General features: G+C 37.8%; 1 protein-coding gene across 1 annotated transcript in view; it reads left to right on the top strand.

The window, feature by feature from the left end:
- The window catches only part of LYST (lysosomal trafficking regulator), a 74,414-nt gene that overhangs the window by 28,392 nt on the left and 32,198 nt on the right, over positions 1 to 13,824 (top strand). Inside the window, exons 12-22 of the mRNA XM_030447801.1 lie at positions 78 to 501; positions 1,761 to 1,905; positions 3,226 to 3,399; positions 4,986 to 5,146; positions 6,549 to 6,739; positions 8,277 to 8,522; positions 9,051 to 9,224; positions 9,759 to 9,908; positions 10,397 to 10,534; positions 11,412 to 11,610; positions 12,550 to 12,681. Coding sequence (XP_030303661.1) covers positions 78 to 501; positions 1,761 to 1,905; positions 3,226 to 3,399; positions 4,986 to 5,146; positions 6,549 to 6,739; positions 8,277 to 8,522; positions 9,051 to 9,224; positions 9,759 to 9,908; positions 10,397 to 10,534; positions 11,412 to 11,610; positions 12,550 to 12,681 — 2,134 coding nt within the window. The remainder of the gene's footprint in view (positions 1 to 77; positions 502 to 1,760; positions 1,906 to 3,225; positions 3,400 to 4,985; positions 5,147 to 6,548; positions 6,740 to 8,276; positions 8,523 to 9,050; positions 9,225 to 9,758; positions 9,909 to 10,396; positions 10,535 to 11,411; positions 11,611 to 12,549; positions 12,682 to 13,824) is intronic.

Genomic DNA, 13,824 nt, shown 5'->3' with positions numbered 1-13,824 from the left:
GTTGAGCTAGGTGGTACTTTATTTGATATAAACCCCTTTGTTTTTTTTTTCTCATTTGCTTGGTTTATTTCTTCTAGGAGATACTACTCAAGGGTGTACTGAGGATTATAGAAAGTAATATTTCTATGAACCCATTGCAGTACCTTGCCTTCCCTTTGCTACATGGTGCAAGTTTGAGCAGTGGTTCTTCACAAAAATCTGCCAGCACTTCCAACAGCAAAGCTGCAGGACTACTAAAAAGAGCAAAAATTTCACACAGTAAGAAAGAGGCAGATGGTGAAAATTTGAGTCACCAGCTGCTTTCTTCTTGGCATGTAGCCCCAATTCACTTGCCTTTAGTTGGACAAAACTGTTGGCCACACATGTCTGAAGGCTTCAGTGTCTCACTGTGGTTTCACCTGGAGTGTGCTCATGAAACAGAAAATGCAGCAGAAAAGGGGAAGAAAGTCAAGAGAAGAAGCAGACTGGTAGATGTAAGAGAGAACAGCTTTGACAGCACAGGTGAGGATGAAATACTTTCTGATTGTGCTTGGGTAGCACTGAAGGATTCTGGTTGTAAGTATTATTAATTGATACACCATATAGAAAAGGTTTAATTTATTTTTTGATGGATATTAAACAGGAGCGGTAGTCTTTTTGATTGAGTACTGAATTATGTACTTAGAGATAAAATATTTCCAGCCTTAAGCCTTTGTTTAGATTAATGCCTGCTTCCTTAGAAGTTCAGTATTCTGGCTGAATTTGTAATTTAATATTACAAATTAAGTAAAATTAAGTAAATAGTAAGTAAATTAAGTAAAATATCTTTGTGCTGCTTCAGGTTGTGCTGCAGAAAACATTAAATGCTGTAGCTGAAAGGTCATGGGAAAAGATCACTAAGTTTGGTCTCATGTATTGTTGAAGCAAGTGGCTTTTGTGTTATTTCTCTTTAATAGAGAGCAACTAAATCTTCTGTGATTTAAAATTTAAATATTGGAACTCTTAACTAAAAGATGTTCTGAAGCTGTGAACTAGAGCCTGAAATTGAATGAGTAAAAATCCTCTGACTTTCCTCATGTCTGCCCCATTGTAAATGTTGATAGCTGAGCAATATTTCCCTTTGTACTTTCATAGAGACTCATCTGCTCCCAGGCTCTTCTGATCAGAATCTTCTGGATTATAATTTGCAGGAGGAAAAATTCCTTAATTTACTTAAAATGCCTCTCAATTGCAACACTGTACTTTTTTTTTTCACTGTATTTGAATGAAAGGGGGTGGAGAAGGGAAACACAACCCTTAGAAATCATTAGACTGTTTGAAGTTCTGTACTTTTGCTTGATAATGTAAATATACTTAATGCAATGTCACGCTTGAAGTGTAGTATGATTTGTGATGAAAAAAAATTAAATTTTCCTGGTGCACACTAAGACTGCCAGTTTAACACAGGAATGTAATGTGATATGGTATGTTGAAAGCACCATTGAATTAGAGAATATTCACACTCAGTGGGTTGACATTACTTTAAACAACAAATATGAGAAGTGCTGAGTTCTTGTCAAGATCCTCTGTTTCTGTATGAGACCCAGGTCTCTGAATAGAATTGCACATATTAGTCAGGTCACTGGGGGGGGGGGGAAGAAAAAACCAACAAAAAAACCAACCCTACCCAAACAAGAAACAATTATCTGCAGTACCTGAACTATTTCTTTTCTCTCTCAGTAGCTGATAGGACAATCATTGTGGCTGTGTTGTAATTGTGTATGAAATGTTTATATTTGCAGAAGAAACCAAGTCTATAGGAACGGAATACCTGAGCCTGGGAGATAAACTTGTTGAAGATGGCTGCATTCATATCATTTCCCTGGGTTCCAAAGCACTGATGATACAAGTCTGGGCAGACTTGAACACTGGAGCTTTCATATTTCGGTATGGTTTATTAGTCCAAAAACAGTCTTGTGAACATGTGTGTCATCCCTGCCAGGAGTGGCTTGCAGATAGTGGAGGACAGATCTAATTTCTACAGTAGAGGCATCTTGCACAGTGGTGGCCCTCACTCAGCCCTGGTGAGGCCACACCTTGAGCCCTGTGTCCAGTTCTGGGCCCCTCAGCTCAGGGAGGAGATCGAGGTGCTGGAGCAGGTCCAAAGGAGGGCAACAAAGCTCGTGAAGGGACTTAAGCAAATATCCTATGAGGAGAGGCTGAGGGAGCTGGGGGTGTTGAGGCTGGAGAAGAGGAGGCTCAGGGGAGACCTCATCACTCTCTACAACTCCCTGAAAGGAGGTTGGAGCCAGGGGGGGGTTGGGCTCTTTTCCCAGGCAACTCTCAGTAAGACAAGAGGGCACAAAAGGTCTCAAGTTGTGCCAGAGGAGGCTTAGGTTGGATATTAGAAAGAATTTCTTTACGGAGAGGGTGATCAGGCATTGGAATGGGCTGCCCAGGGAAGTAGTGGATTCTCCATGTCTGGAGATATTTCAAAAGAGACTGGATGTGGCACTGAGTGCCATGGGCTGGGAACTGCAGCGGGAGTGGATCAAGGGTTGGACTTGATGATCTCTGAGATCCCTTCCAACCCAGCCAATTCTATGATTCTATGAACATCAAGTGAATGTATTGCATACAGATCTCCAGGATTACTTGCTTAAATTTTGTGTAGTCACATATAAATAATTGTCCAAACTCAGATGCAACAGCAGTCACAAACATCATGCAAGGCAGCAATCCAAGTATTAATGCAATCACACAACAGATGTGTGAAGATAAACAAAAGCTTTTGTAAATGTAGGTTTTCACATCTCCAGGGTGGAAGTTGCTGGTTTTTAATACCTAATATGATAATCTTGGTTTTAAATCTTCTGAGCACATTTTAGTGCTAATTTAGATCTCATAAGTATCCTTAAAGTGTATCTAAAGCCACAGCTTTAGAACACTTTGTTTTGTATTGTCCAAAGTACCTTCCTGTTTTCAATAAACTGAACTTATCTGTAAAATAGAGAGAAAATCTTTATCTTAAATGTAAGCAGAGTCATGCAAACAAGTTAAGTAACTAAGCTGAAACTGTAATGAGAGGATTTCTCTAGCTTATGTTGAGCACTCTAAATATAGCACTGTGATGAAAAATATTGTTTGTGAACATTAAGGAATGCAACCTCGAAGTAAGTCAGGCCAAAAAATGCAGATTTGGAGCTTAAAATCTGCATTTGAAAACAAACACATGCACTTGTTTTTCCTTTTCTCTTACTTTCATAGTATGTGCATGGATCCAAACGATGAGATGAAAGCTGGTCTGCTGGCACAGGCTGAATCTTCAGAGAATGTTTTCCATGTGGGCCAGTGGCAGCATTTGGCAATAACATACCAGCAGCAGCCAGAAAGCAAGAAAAATATTCATGGAAAGCTGTTGCTGTGGATTTCTGGTCAGAGGTAAAGTATAAGTTAGTTGCACTTAGATATTTGTTGTCTTAAAAATGATGTTATCTGGTAGGAAAACATCTGCACTATTTTGGTGCAAGCTTAAGTTAGAGTTGGAATAGCCTTCTGGAGGTAAAAGAGAAATACCCAGAATGGTCTCCATTGCTTAAAGAATCTTCAGTTCATACTGTGGATTAATGCAGATGTCAATGGTTTTCTTCATCATGAATAAATGAAGGGGATAAATAGTAAAAGATTTTAAGATTTAAAAAACAAATCTGTGGACTGAAATCAGCAGTAGTCATGTCTGGTTATGTTAAGAATCTGAATTAAGGAGGTATCATTCAACTACGGGCAATATTGTTGGAAGTAGGAATGGAGAGGGAGAGAAGGCAGTCATGTTGCTCCACTGAGAGAAAAGAGGTTAAAAAGAATATTTCAAACAAGATCTCAACTTATAGTGGGAAGTACTACTTCTTCTTAAGGTCTGTGCTTCTTACAGAGGTGCCTACTGTAAGATTGGATGGACCTTGCCTGCATGAAATATTCTTTGGCTGGAGGAAAAGGAACTTCCTTCCTGAAGTCCAGACTATGGACACTTCCTTTCTCTCCTAAATATGAAGCTGGTGGACAACATGCTATGTTGTAAAGCAATTAGATTTATCACAATTTTTTTGCTATTCCTCTAGAATTTGGTCAGTAAGAAGCAACTTTATTAAAGACATTCCTTAAACTATGTCTAGCATAAAAGCTGTTTTATGGGCTTTCTTTCTGCAATGAAACCTGCAATTGTAAAGTGTAATAGCTGCTTTTCTTTGTTCTTGAAACTACACAGAGTTAATTCTTCAATCAATTTTATTTCTTACCCTCCTGTTGTTCAATCTGTGCATGTTGATATGCACTAAAATCCCAACATGGGTCTATAGGGGAAACTAAAAATACTACAGTGTTCTGCACATGTGCAGTTAGAGGCTTCTCTGTAGTTAGTTGCCAATTTGCCAGGAGTTGGACTCTTTCAGCTTGCTTCAGGTGACTTTTACAGCCCAATTGGTCTGCTTAAGTAGATGCCCATAAGGTTAATTGGATGCTTTCTGAAAGCATCAGGCTTGCTGCCCATGGCTGCACAGCTCAGTAGCTTTGACAACATTCCCTGGTAAAGTAAATCCTCAACAGATTTTCCACCAAATGTGAACCACAGATTTCATGATGTGTATTAGCATAGTCAAAGACCTTTGACTTTTTAGGAATAGTAAAAATTTGTGAACTGTGATACTCTAGGGGTATATATTGCATTTTGTACAGTTTCTTCTTTGAGCTGGGAGTAAAGGAAGAAGGAATTTCAGATTTAGGAGATCTTAACTGTATGGCAACCACAGCTGGAACTCTTCCTCTGCTCTGTGCAGTATTTGAATACCTACATCATCATGTAACAGTTTTAAGGTGCCTAGGAGTTGATGATAGCTTCAGTATTTTAATGTTGGAAATAGCATGGCTTCTCATCTACTAAATGGTAGAATACATTTTAAGTGAAAGCAAAATACCTTGATTAGTAATTTTGATCACTTCTTAATATTTAAACTTGTTTCTTTATATTTTAGGAAATGCGAGATTAATTTAGATTATGCACTGCCAAGGAAATCAAGCTTGTCATCTGACAGTAATAAAACATTTTGTATGATTGGTCATTCTGCATCATCTCCAGAAGATTTGCTTCGATTGTCGGGTAGATGGGATCTTGGAAATCTGCTGCTGTTTAATGGTACTTTTATATGCTTTTTTTTTCTTTATAAATCTTCATTTCCTTTTCCCACTTGAAGATCAAAGGCTTCATTTGATATTATTTTAATATGCCAAGCTTTTACAGTAAAAGCTGTATGTTCTTTAACAGCATAATACATCAGGAAGAAAATAGGCAAATACTTCTGTATTGAGTACTTCCTAATGCATCCTTTTGACACTATCCTCTTGCTTTCTTCCTCGTGCTGTAATAGACAGTTCCAGTTACGGCAGTGCTTCTTTACATTTATTTAAATAATACCTTGGGGCAGGAGATGGAGAGATGATGGTGCTTTGCTTAGTTTTTTTTTAAAGCTCATAGTCTCTCCCAGATAGCAAATAAGTGAAATCAATTTTCTTCAAAACTACTGGTTTTAAATTATGTAAAGCATATTAAAAAGTAAAAAAAATTCGGAACTGCAAAATACTTTGAGTTGAGCATTCTTATTTCTCAAGCTGCTGAAGTTACTTTGGGAATTTCATAGATGTGTAGTTCTCTTCACCCTTAGAAAGCTTTGTCCAGGATTTCTGGTTGTTTGCTTAGTGTTGAAAGCTGGAATTTTGCTCATCATCATAATTTCATGTGCACCATCCTGGTCAGGACTGCTACACAAATTAAATCAGTTCTCCAGGGTGTGTGGTGCATGCAGGTGCTCTGTGTAGAGATAGTTTGTTTATGCAGGCCATAGGTGAGATGCTTGTCATAAATATAAGCTCCCTCTGGTGAATCTACATGGTGTGGTTGCTGAATGTCTACTGCTAGCATGACTGATGTATCCAGAGAGACATCACTGGGTTTCTGCTACACAGCTGCCATGCACTCATACCTGGCAGACTTGGGTCCTTCTGAATGTTCCTTTTGAATTTGCATTCTCACAAAGAGATATCCCAAGATATGGAAAGGGGAGGGAGGTTCATGTGACCTTCTACTTCTCACATTTTTATTTCTTTTCCCTCCCTGTCAGATGTAGTGAACTTGAACTGTTATGTCCTTCCCTGTCCCTCTGTCCAACACTCCATGATGTTGCTATCTGTAATGCTGCTGTTGTTGAAAACAAAATGTGAGAAGGCTTGGATAGATGATTTTTCAATTTTACAAAATGCAATTCAGAGCCTTTGGTCTTCAGTTTATGGAGATCATTTTCCTGACTTGGTTTCAGTTGCCTTTGCTGCTGAATTGGCCTGGCCTGTGATGTGTCAGAAGTCAGAGATCAGCAGAGGCTGACAGCAAGCATTGGGCTGTACCCAGCTCAGGGTACCATCAGCAGGGACTGTGAAAACCAGGGTGTGATTTTCCTTGGAAAGTCTCTGATACTATCTGCAAGCCAATGTAGGAATTTTGCTTTGTTGAATGCTGAAGAGTTAACAGCTTTTCTGGATTTTAGGTGCAAAGATTGGACCTGAGGAAGCATTTTACTTATACACCTGTGGGCCAGACTTCACATCTGTAATGCCCTGTAAATATGGCAAAACATTGACTAATTTCTCTAAATACATAACCAAAGAGATTCTGCAATGTGAACAAATTAAGGAGCTCTTCATGGCAAAAAAGGAAGTGGATGTTGGGCCTTTAATTGTAAGTTGTTACTTAAAAAATGGTTCTTAATCTGTTATAACTGAATAAGAAACTGGGAACACATTTCCTGCTCTCTCTCTAAGTGCTTCACTTTCAGGAAGCAGGCAGAAGCAAATCCATTTCTCATTAAAGTCACTGCAGGGTTCTCCCCCTCGTTTCAGTGAGAGTTCAACTCCACACTAGGTGGCCACTTCATCTTGCTTTAGGTTGGATTGTGACAACCTTTAGATACTCCATCACCTATAATCCTGAGTATTTAAACTATCAGATAAGCAGGCACCTCCAAATGTTCCAGGATGAATATATAATTCTTCTTTCCATTAGTGTAAAGTTAGCCAGAGACAGCTTAGTTAATCTTTTAACATTAAAACTGATGGGGTGGGGGAGTTAGGGTGATTTACCTGGCTGAAGCAAAAATCTTCACCCCAGTTCTTTGAGGACTTTGAGAGGGGTAAATTTGCATGAAATTTGGCTGAAAGTCTTTTTCCAGATGTCAGATCTTTGCTTTTTTAATCTTTCCTGACTGTAACAGCTGTGCCTGATACAGGTGTAAATATAGTTAATCTAGAAAAAGAATAAAATAAAACTTTATCAGTGAAGCCTGCTATACTTGGGGAATTATCTTCATGCACTGGTAATTCTTGCTGTATGAATGGTTTCCACTAGAGTGATTTTTCTAATCTTGCTCTACAGTAGTTTTGTAGCTGTAGATGAAGGGTCATTCTGTCTGGATGTGACCCTTGTAAACAGAGGTACTAAATTTTGAATAGCTTAAGAAGGAATGAATGGAATAAGTAAAAAGCCTATCAAATCAGTCATGCAACTTTTAGTCTTTTGGCATACAAACCAGCAAGTAACCAGAGAAGAACTGTGTGCTCAAGTAGTGTGTTAATCTGTGCTTTTGCATAGAATGCAAGAGTCTTAAATGTAGTTATTTCTGTTTTAAATAACCTTATAAGTTACCATGATTTAAAATTTTTCTGGGGAAATGAGTAAGTTACTTTCCATAGGTGCTTTGTTTTGTTCTGAGGCTCTTCATTAGTAACAAAACTTCTACTGAGATTCTCTTAAGGCAAAGCTAATTAAAGGATAGATTTAAAACACAGTTGAAGGAACTTTTTAAAAAATAGCAAATAACTTTGTTTTGCATTTGTCACTTTAGAAGGGGAAACAATTTGCTCAGTACCTCTGTATGCCCATTTTCTTTTAAATCTGTCAGTATCTTTTTATGCAAAAGAATTGTAACTCTTCTTCAGGTGATAAGAAGGTGATCCTTTTTTTTTTTTTTTTTTTAGTGCTTTCTTAACTTCCTGTGCTGTGGCTATTGCATACATCTGCTAAAATTTAGAATCCTTGTTCATCCACATAAAACTTCAGAGCATGCTAATTGTAAATTAGAAATTAACTGCTGCTACTTGTTCTTAGGTGTCTGTTGTGTGGCTTTTTGTGTTTTGGAGCTCATTTACTTTTTAAAATTATTTTTATTTTTATTTTTTATTAAACTTTCTTGAAAACACTGCAATCTCTCTCGCTTCAGGAGAGTCTTGCTGTTGTGTATACCACATGCTACCCTGGTCAGTACACCATATATGAACCTGTTATTCGACTGAAGGGTCAAGTGAAAACTGTACCTTCTCAGAGGCCTTTCAGTTCAAAAGAAGTGCAGAGCAATGTGTTGGACTCTCATCACCTGAAAACACTTCAGCCTGTTGAATACAAAACTCTGCAGGGTATTCTACATGAAATTGGAGGAACTGGTGCATTCGTTTTCCTCTTTGCCAGGGTAAGGGTGCTGGAAGGGGGGAGATGCATATATGTTATTCCATATTTCCTTGAATCTTGAGTCATATATTCTAGCTGCCTTACTCATACTACTTAGAAGTATGGATGTGATTCCTTTTTTCTAGACCTTCAGGAAACTTAATTTAAAGCTTTCCTTAAACATTTAGGAAGCATACTTTTTCAAGACAAACAGTTTATTCTAATTAGTGGCTTACTTATTTCATGACCTTGTGACTTTGTAGTACAGCAAGAATAAATTTATGCCTTCTGCTAAAGTTTTCTTTAGAGCAGTTTTTTTTTACTCAAAAAAGGGATTTCTGTAATGAGACTTTTATTTTATTAGTACATCATTTACCACAGTAGGAATTATCACTTCAGATATAAGATGTGAGTTTACACAAATAGGCAAAAATTAACGTGCAAAATTAATCCAGAAGTCATGATTTAAGATTGAAACAAAGCATTTTTAAGGCTTCTTTGCTAAATGTTTCTCATTTTAAGTTTTTTATTACATTTGCATTTTCTTCAGGTTGTAGAAATTAGCAGCTGTGAAGAAACTCAAGCTTTAGCACTGCAACTTATACTGTCTTTAACAAAATACAATCAGCAGAGAATACAGGAGATGGACAATTGTAATGGATATTCCATGATCCATCGAGTGCTGATCAAACCAAAATGCATTGTTGGATTTTGCATGCTGAAGGTAGAGTGCTCTTTAAACCTGATTTTATTCAATGCTAACACAAATTTAGAAACTTCTCAGATTTTAAGTCTACATTTGAAGCTGTTTTCCCAAGGGCAGAACAGTATTTGCATGGAGCAAGTTCAGCCTGGGAGTATTTTGCCTTGAACTAGAAACTCCTTATAGGTGAGGGCAGAAAAAGGAAGTGTTGGAAGACCCTAATTTGAGAGACAAGGGAGGAAAAGCAACTTTGTTTCTCTGACAGATAGGATTGCTAAATAAACTTTTAAGTCATTAGTAAAAATATGAGTGCTTTTGAAAATATTTTCAAAGAAATTTTTGTATTGGTGTTAAAAGAGTGAAGTTAAAAGACTCTGAAATGCCTCCAGTAGGGGTTACTAAACTCAGCAACTGTTTTTAAAGTTGGCAAGGTAAATACATTCCTTCCCTGTCAAGAGTTTGATATCCCAAAGTTGTTTTTTTTTTTGTAAATTGGGTAGGACAACTGTACTGCTTTGTGCTTATGACATTCAAAAGATTTTCTGAATTTTTAAGACTCTCCTTGAAGGATGCTGCAGTGATGAGATTCTCTACATAAATGAAAATGGGCAATTCATGCTTGACACAGATTCTACTGCAGTTATCCAGGATGTTCAATTGTTAGAAAAGCTGCTGCTTGACTGGAAGATATGGTCCAAAGCAAAGGTAATTCCTTTAATTTTGGAAAGATGGACAGTCTAAAAGTCAGTATTTTAAAAGTGATGGAGTATTATGAGGTCTGAAATTAATTTTTACTGTTAGGTGTTATTAAATATTTCTAACATTTTTTAAAATTAATGGTCCTTTTAGTGGTAGTAACATCAATCTCCTGTTATCAATTATGCAGGTAGCCTTAGTGTATTAAATTCTGTAAATGTAATGTATGCAAATGATTTATTAGTTGAACAGACCTTCTGCTTCCCTCTGGAGTTAAGCTGTTGGAAAAAACCATCCATTGTTAATACAGCAAAGTATACAAAACTAGTTTCAGACAAGTACATTTTTTGTAGCTTAGTCATTAAAATATGCTTAACTTTGAGCATAACTTCTCTAGTATTTTCTCTTTCTGACCCTCCACAATGATTAAATCTTTTCCTTAGGTGCAAAATTAACTCTATTTGAAACCCTGTTCCTGTTTTTGTTTTATTTTTCAGCAAGGTGTCTGGGAAACTCTATTAGCAGCTCTTGAAATCCTTATCAGAGCCAACCATCACCAACAGATGTTTAACATCAAACAGCTGTTGAAAGCTCAAGTGGTACATCACTTCCTGCTGACTTGTCAGGTTCTCCAGGTACTTTCACTCTGAAATCCTACTTTGTGCTTGACAAATACTTTAAGGGGGAGAAGATCCTAAAATCATAGAATCATAGAATTGGCTGGGTTGGAAGGGACCTCAGAGATCATCAAGTCCAACCCTTGATCCACTCCTGCTGCAGTTCCCAGCCCATGGCACTCAGTGCCACATCCAGTCTCTTTTGAAATATCTCCAGACACGGAGAATCCACTACTTCCCTGGGCAGCCCATTCCAATGCCTGATCACCCTCTCCAGAAAGAAATTCTTTCTAATGTCCAACCTAGACCTCCCCTGGCACAACTTGAGACCTTTTGTGCCTTCTTGTCTTGCTGAGAGTTGCCTGGGAAAAGAGCCCACCCCCCCCTGGCTCTAACCTCCTTTCAGGGAGTTGTAGAGAGTGATGAGGTCTCCCCTGAGCCTTCTCTTCTCCAGCCTCAACACCCCCAGCTCCCTCAGCCCTTCCTCACAGGACTTGTGCTGGATCCCTTCACAGCCTCCTTGCTCTTCTCTGGACCTGCTTCAGGACCTCGATTTCCTTCCTGAACTATAGGATGCTATAGAAAAAACTACTTCAGTAGACTGTCCTCTATCATTGTTGTGCTATTGCTGTAAATTGTCAGTGTCCTACTGGGAACTCTGTTTTAAAGAGATTTTAACCCTCTGGTGTTACTTAAAAACCTAGGCACTTGTTGCTCTCACAATCCATAAACATGAATAGGAGCTGAAATGAACTGTGACCCTGTCATAAAGAGCAGAGATGTCTCTTACTAGTTCATGTCTTGGTTACTGCAAAGCACTGATACTGTGCAAGCAGCACAAGGAGTTTTATCCTGTGTCTCGGGTACTTAGAGTTGCACTGCTTTTCCTTTCTAGGAGCATAAAGAAGGGCACCTTGCAACCCTGCCTCGGGAGGTTTGTAGGTCATTTGTGAAAATAATTGAAGAAGTACTTGGATCTCCCCCAGACCTGGAATTGCTGACACTGGTCTTCAATTTCCTGTTATCAGTTCACCCTCCCACTAATACATATGTTTGTCACAATCCTACCAACTTCTACTTTTCCCTGCACATAGGTAGGTATATCATACTTAACTAGAAATAAACAATAGGTTAAAAATCTAGACAGATATTAAACCTCTTTCAGTCTTATTACTATTCTATTATTTTCTTTGCTATCTTGTAATAACTGCATAAGAAATTGAACTATTGGAACTTCACGAATAAAAATAGTTTACAGTATTTAAAGACATTTTAGTTAAGCTTTGCTTGGCTTACATGGAGTGCTTTCTTGTGTCTGCAGACATAAAGATATAGCTACCAGCTGCATTATTTAAAGAAGGTTGAAGTTTGGTGCTGTTAAATAGAATGTATCATCTTAGCTGCCTGTATGGATGCATTTGCCTATGGGCAAATCGTAGAGAAAAGCATTGAGCTTGCCTGTAAATGAAGCTTCTTCAGAAATATGAGTATATGGTCCTGTCTCCATCTCTACTTTTTCTTCTACTACTGAATTCCTAGAATAAAAACATGAGGAGCATTTTGAGCATGTGAGCAATTGCACTGTCAGACATCATTGGCAGGCACCATCAGTCCATTGCAGAAAGCCACACACTGCTATGTGGTTTGAGGGGTGCAGATTTTTGTCCTAAATCTGTCTTTACTATCTCTCTACTAGATTACCACTTTGGCAAAATGAGTGCTTTGAGCTTTAAAAGTTTTTCATTTTAAAAATGAGAAATTGATACGTGTATAGTTCATGCTTTAATGTGAGCATTATACAACCTTAGACATAACCTAGGTAAACATGGAAAGCATCATCCAAGCTTGAAAGGTTCTCTCCTTTTGCAGATGGCTGTGTACCTCCAGTGTTCTTAATCACTTTCAAAGGCAGTACAATTGTGTTGATCTGTATCAGTCATGTAATACTAAAAAATATAAATTTTTGAGTCTAAATATACAAAAAATGCAAACTTTAGAAAGCTTTTATGTAACCTTGTCCCTTTTCTTTCAAGATGGCAAAATTTTTCAGGAGAAAGTTGAATCACTGATGTACCTGAGAAACTCCAGCAGTGGTGGGAAGTCAGTGGACAGTTCTGCATTTGTGGTCACAACTCCAACTGGATTTATGGCTTCACCATTAGGAGGTAAAACAATGCTGGGAAAACATAAGGACATTAGGACCCATTGAAGCCTTTGGCCTCTAAGTCTTACTTTCCCATAGATATTTCTTGAAAAGCTCCTTCTGCCCCTTGGGTCTTGATTCCTGAACAGCAGAGTAAGAAGGATGGAACTGACCATGCTACCCAAATTGCTCTTCATTCTCAAGCTGAGGCAAATTGCCACAGGCAGTTAAGTGTGACCAGACAGCAGAACAATTTCATTCGTTAAACAGACCTGCTAGACCTGTACAAGAATATTATAGCCAGGCAATAACTGAAACAGTGGCCCCTTGGCAGCTATCTTAGCTGCAAAAAGCATTAAGCTGATACATTTCTTTATTTGTGCATGATTATTAACACTCATCTAAACATAGTATTAAAATATTGGCATTTTGTTTCACTGCAGGTTTATTCACTGTTCTTATATGATAGAGGATGGGAAAGTATCTTAAAAAGAACAATATAAGATACCTCAGTTATAAATTAAAACTGAGTTGTTTCTTAGAAACAGTTTAATTATAAAGTATGCTGAACAAGTTCAGGTCTATAAAGATAACTACTTCAATCAGTTTTGAATTCCTCTGCTATAAATGCTGAAATAGTGTGACGACAGCAACTTTTTCTCATTTGGTTTTTGTGATGGTTTTTGGCATTATTAAAATAGGTTTGTACTTTTACTTTTAGATTTGCATAGGCAGCCAACAAATATCATCTGTAAGCCAAAAGCTAAACCACAACTTATGTCCAACCCTTTATTTAAGCTCATTGACAATGAGAATATAAAATATTTCTGATGCATCATCATTGCAGTGCTACTGAACAGGTCATGATTTTCAATGTACTTCTGAATGAGGTCTCCTCTTCACAGACTAACAGAAAGAAAGCTTCCTCTGCCAGTCTGGTGTACAGACTGCTTAAAAATACATGTCATGAGACATCCGTAACATGTTCTGAAAGTCTGACTGTTTCAGGTCAAAACGTGCTCTTAAAAGGAAGCCATGTTAAATAAAAAATGCACTGATTTGTTATAAATATGAAGTACATGTAAAGCCTTAGTGCAGAAGGGTCAGTAAATAGCATTTCAATGTCCACTGAAATATGCTGGTAGATTGGACCTCTTCTAGAAGA

The sequence above is a fragment of the Calypte anna genome, chromosome 3, assembly GCF_003957555.1.
Source record: "Calypte anna isolate BGI_N300 chromosome 3, bCalAnn1_v1.p, whole genome shotgun sequence".
NCBI classification, from domain to species: Eukaryota; Metazoa; Chordata; class Aves; order Apodiformes; family Trochilidae; genus Calypte; species Calypte anna.
Note: the sequence above shows the minus strand (reverse complement) of the source record. Positions and strands in the feature narration are given on the sequence as shown.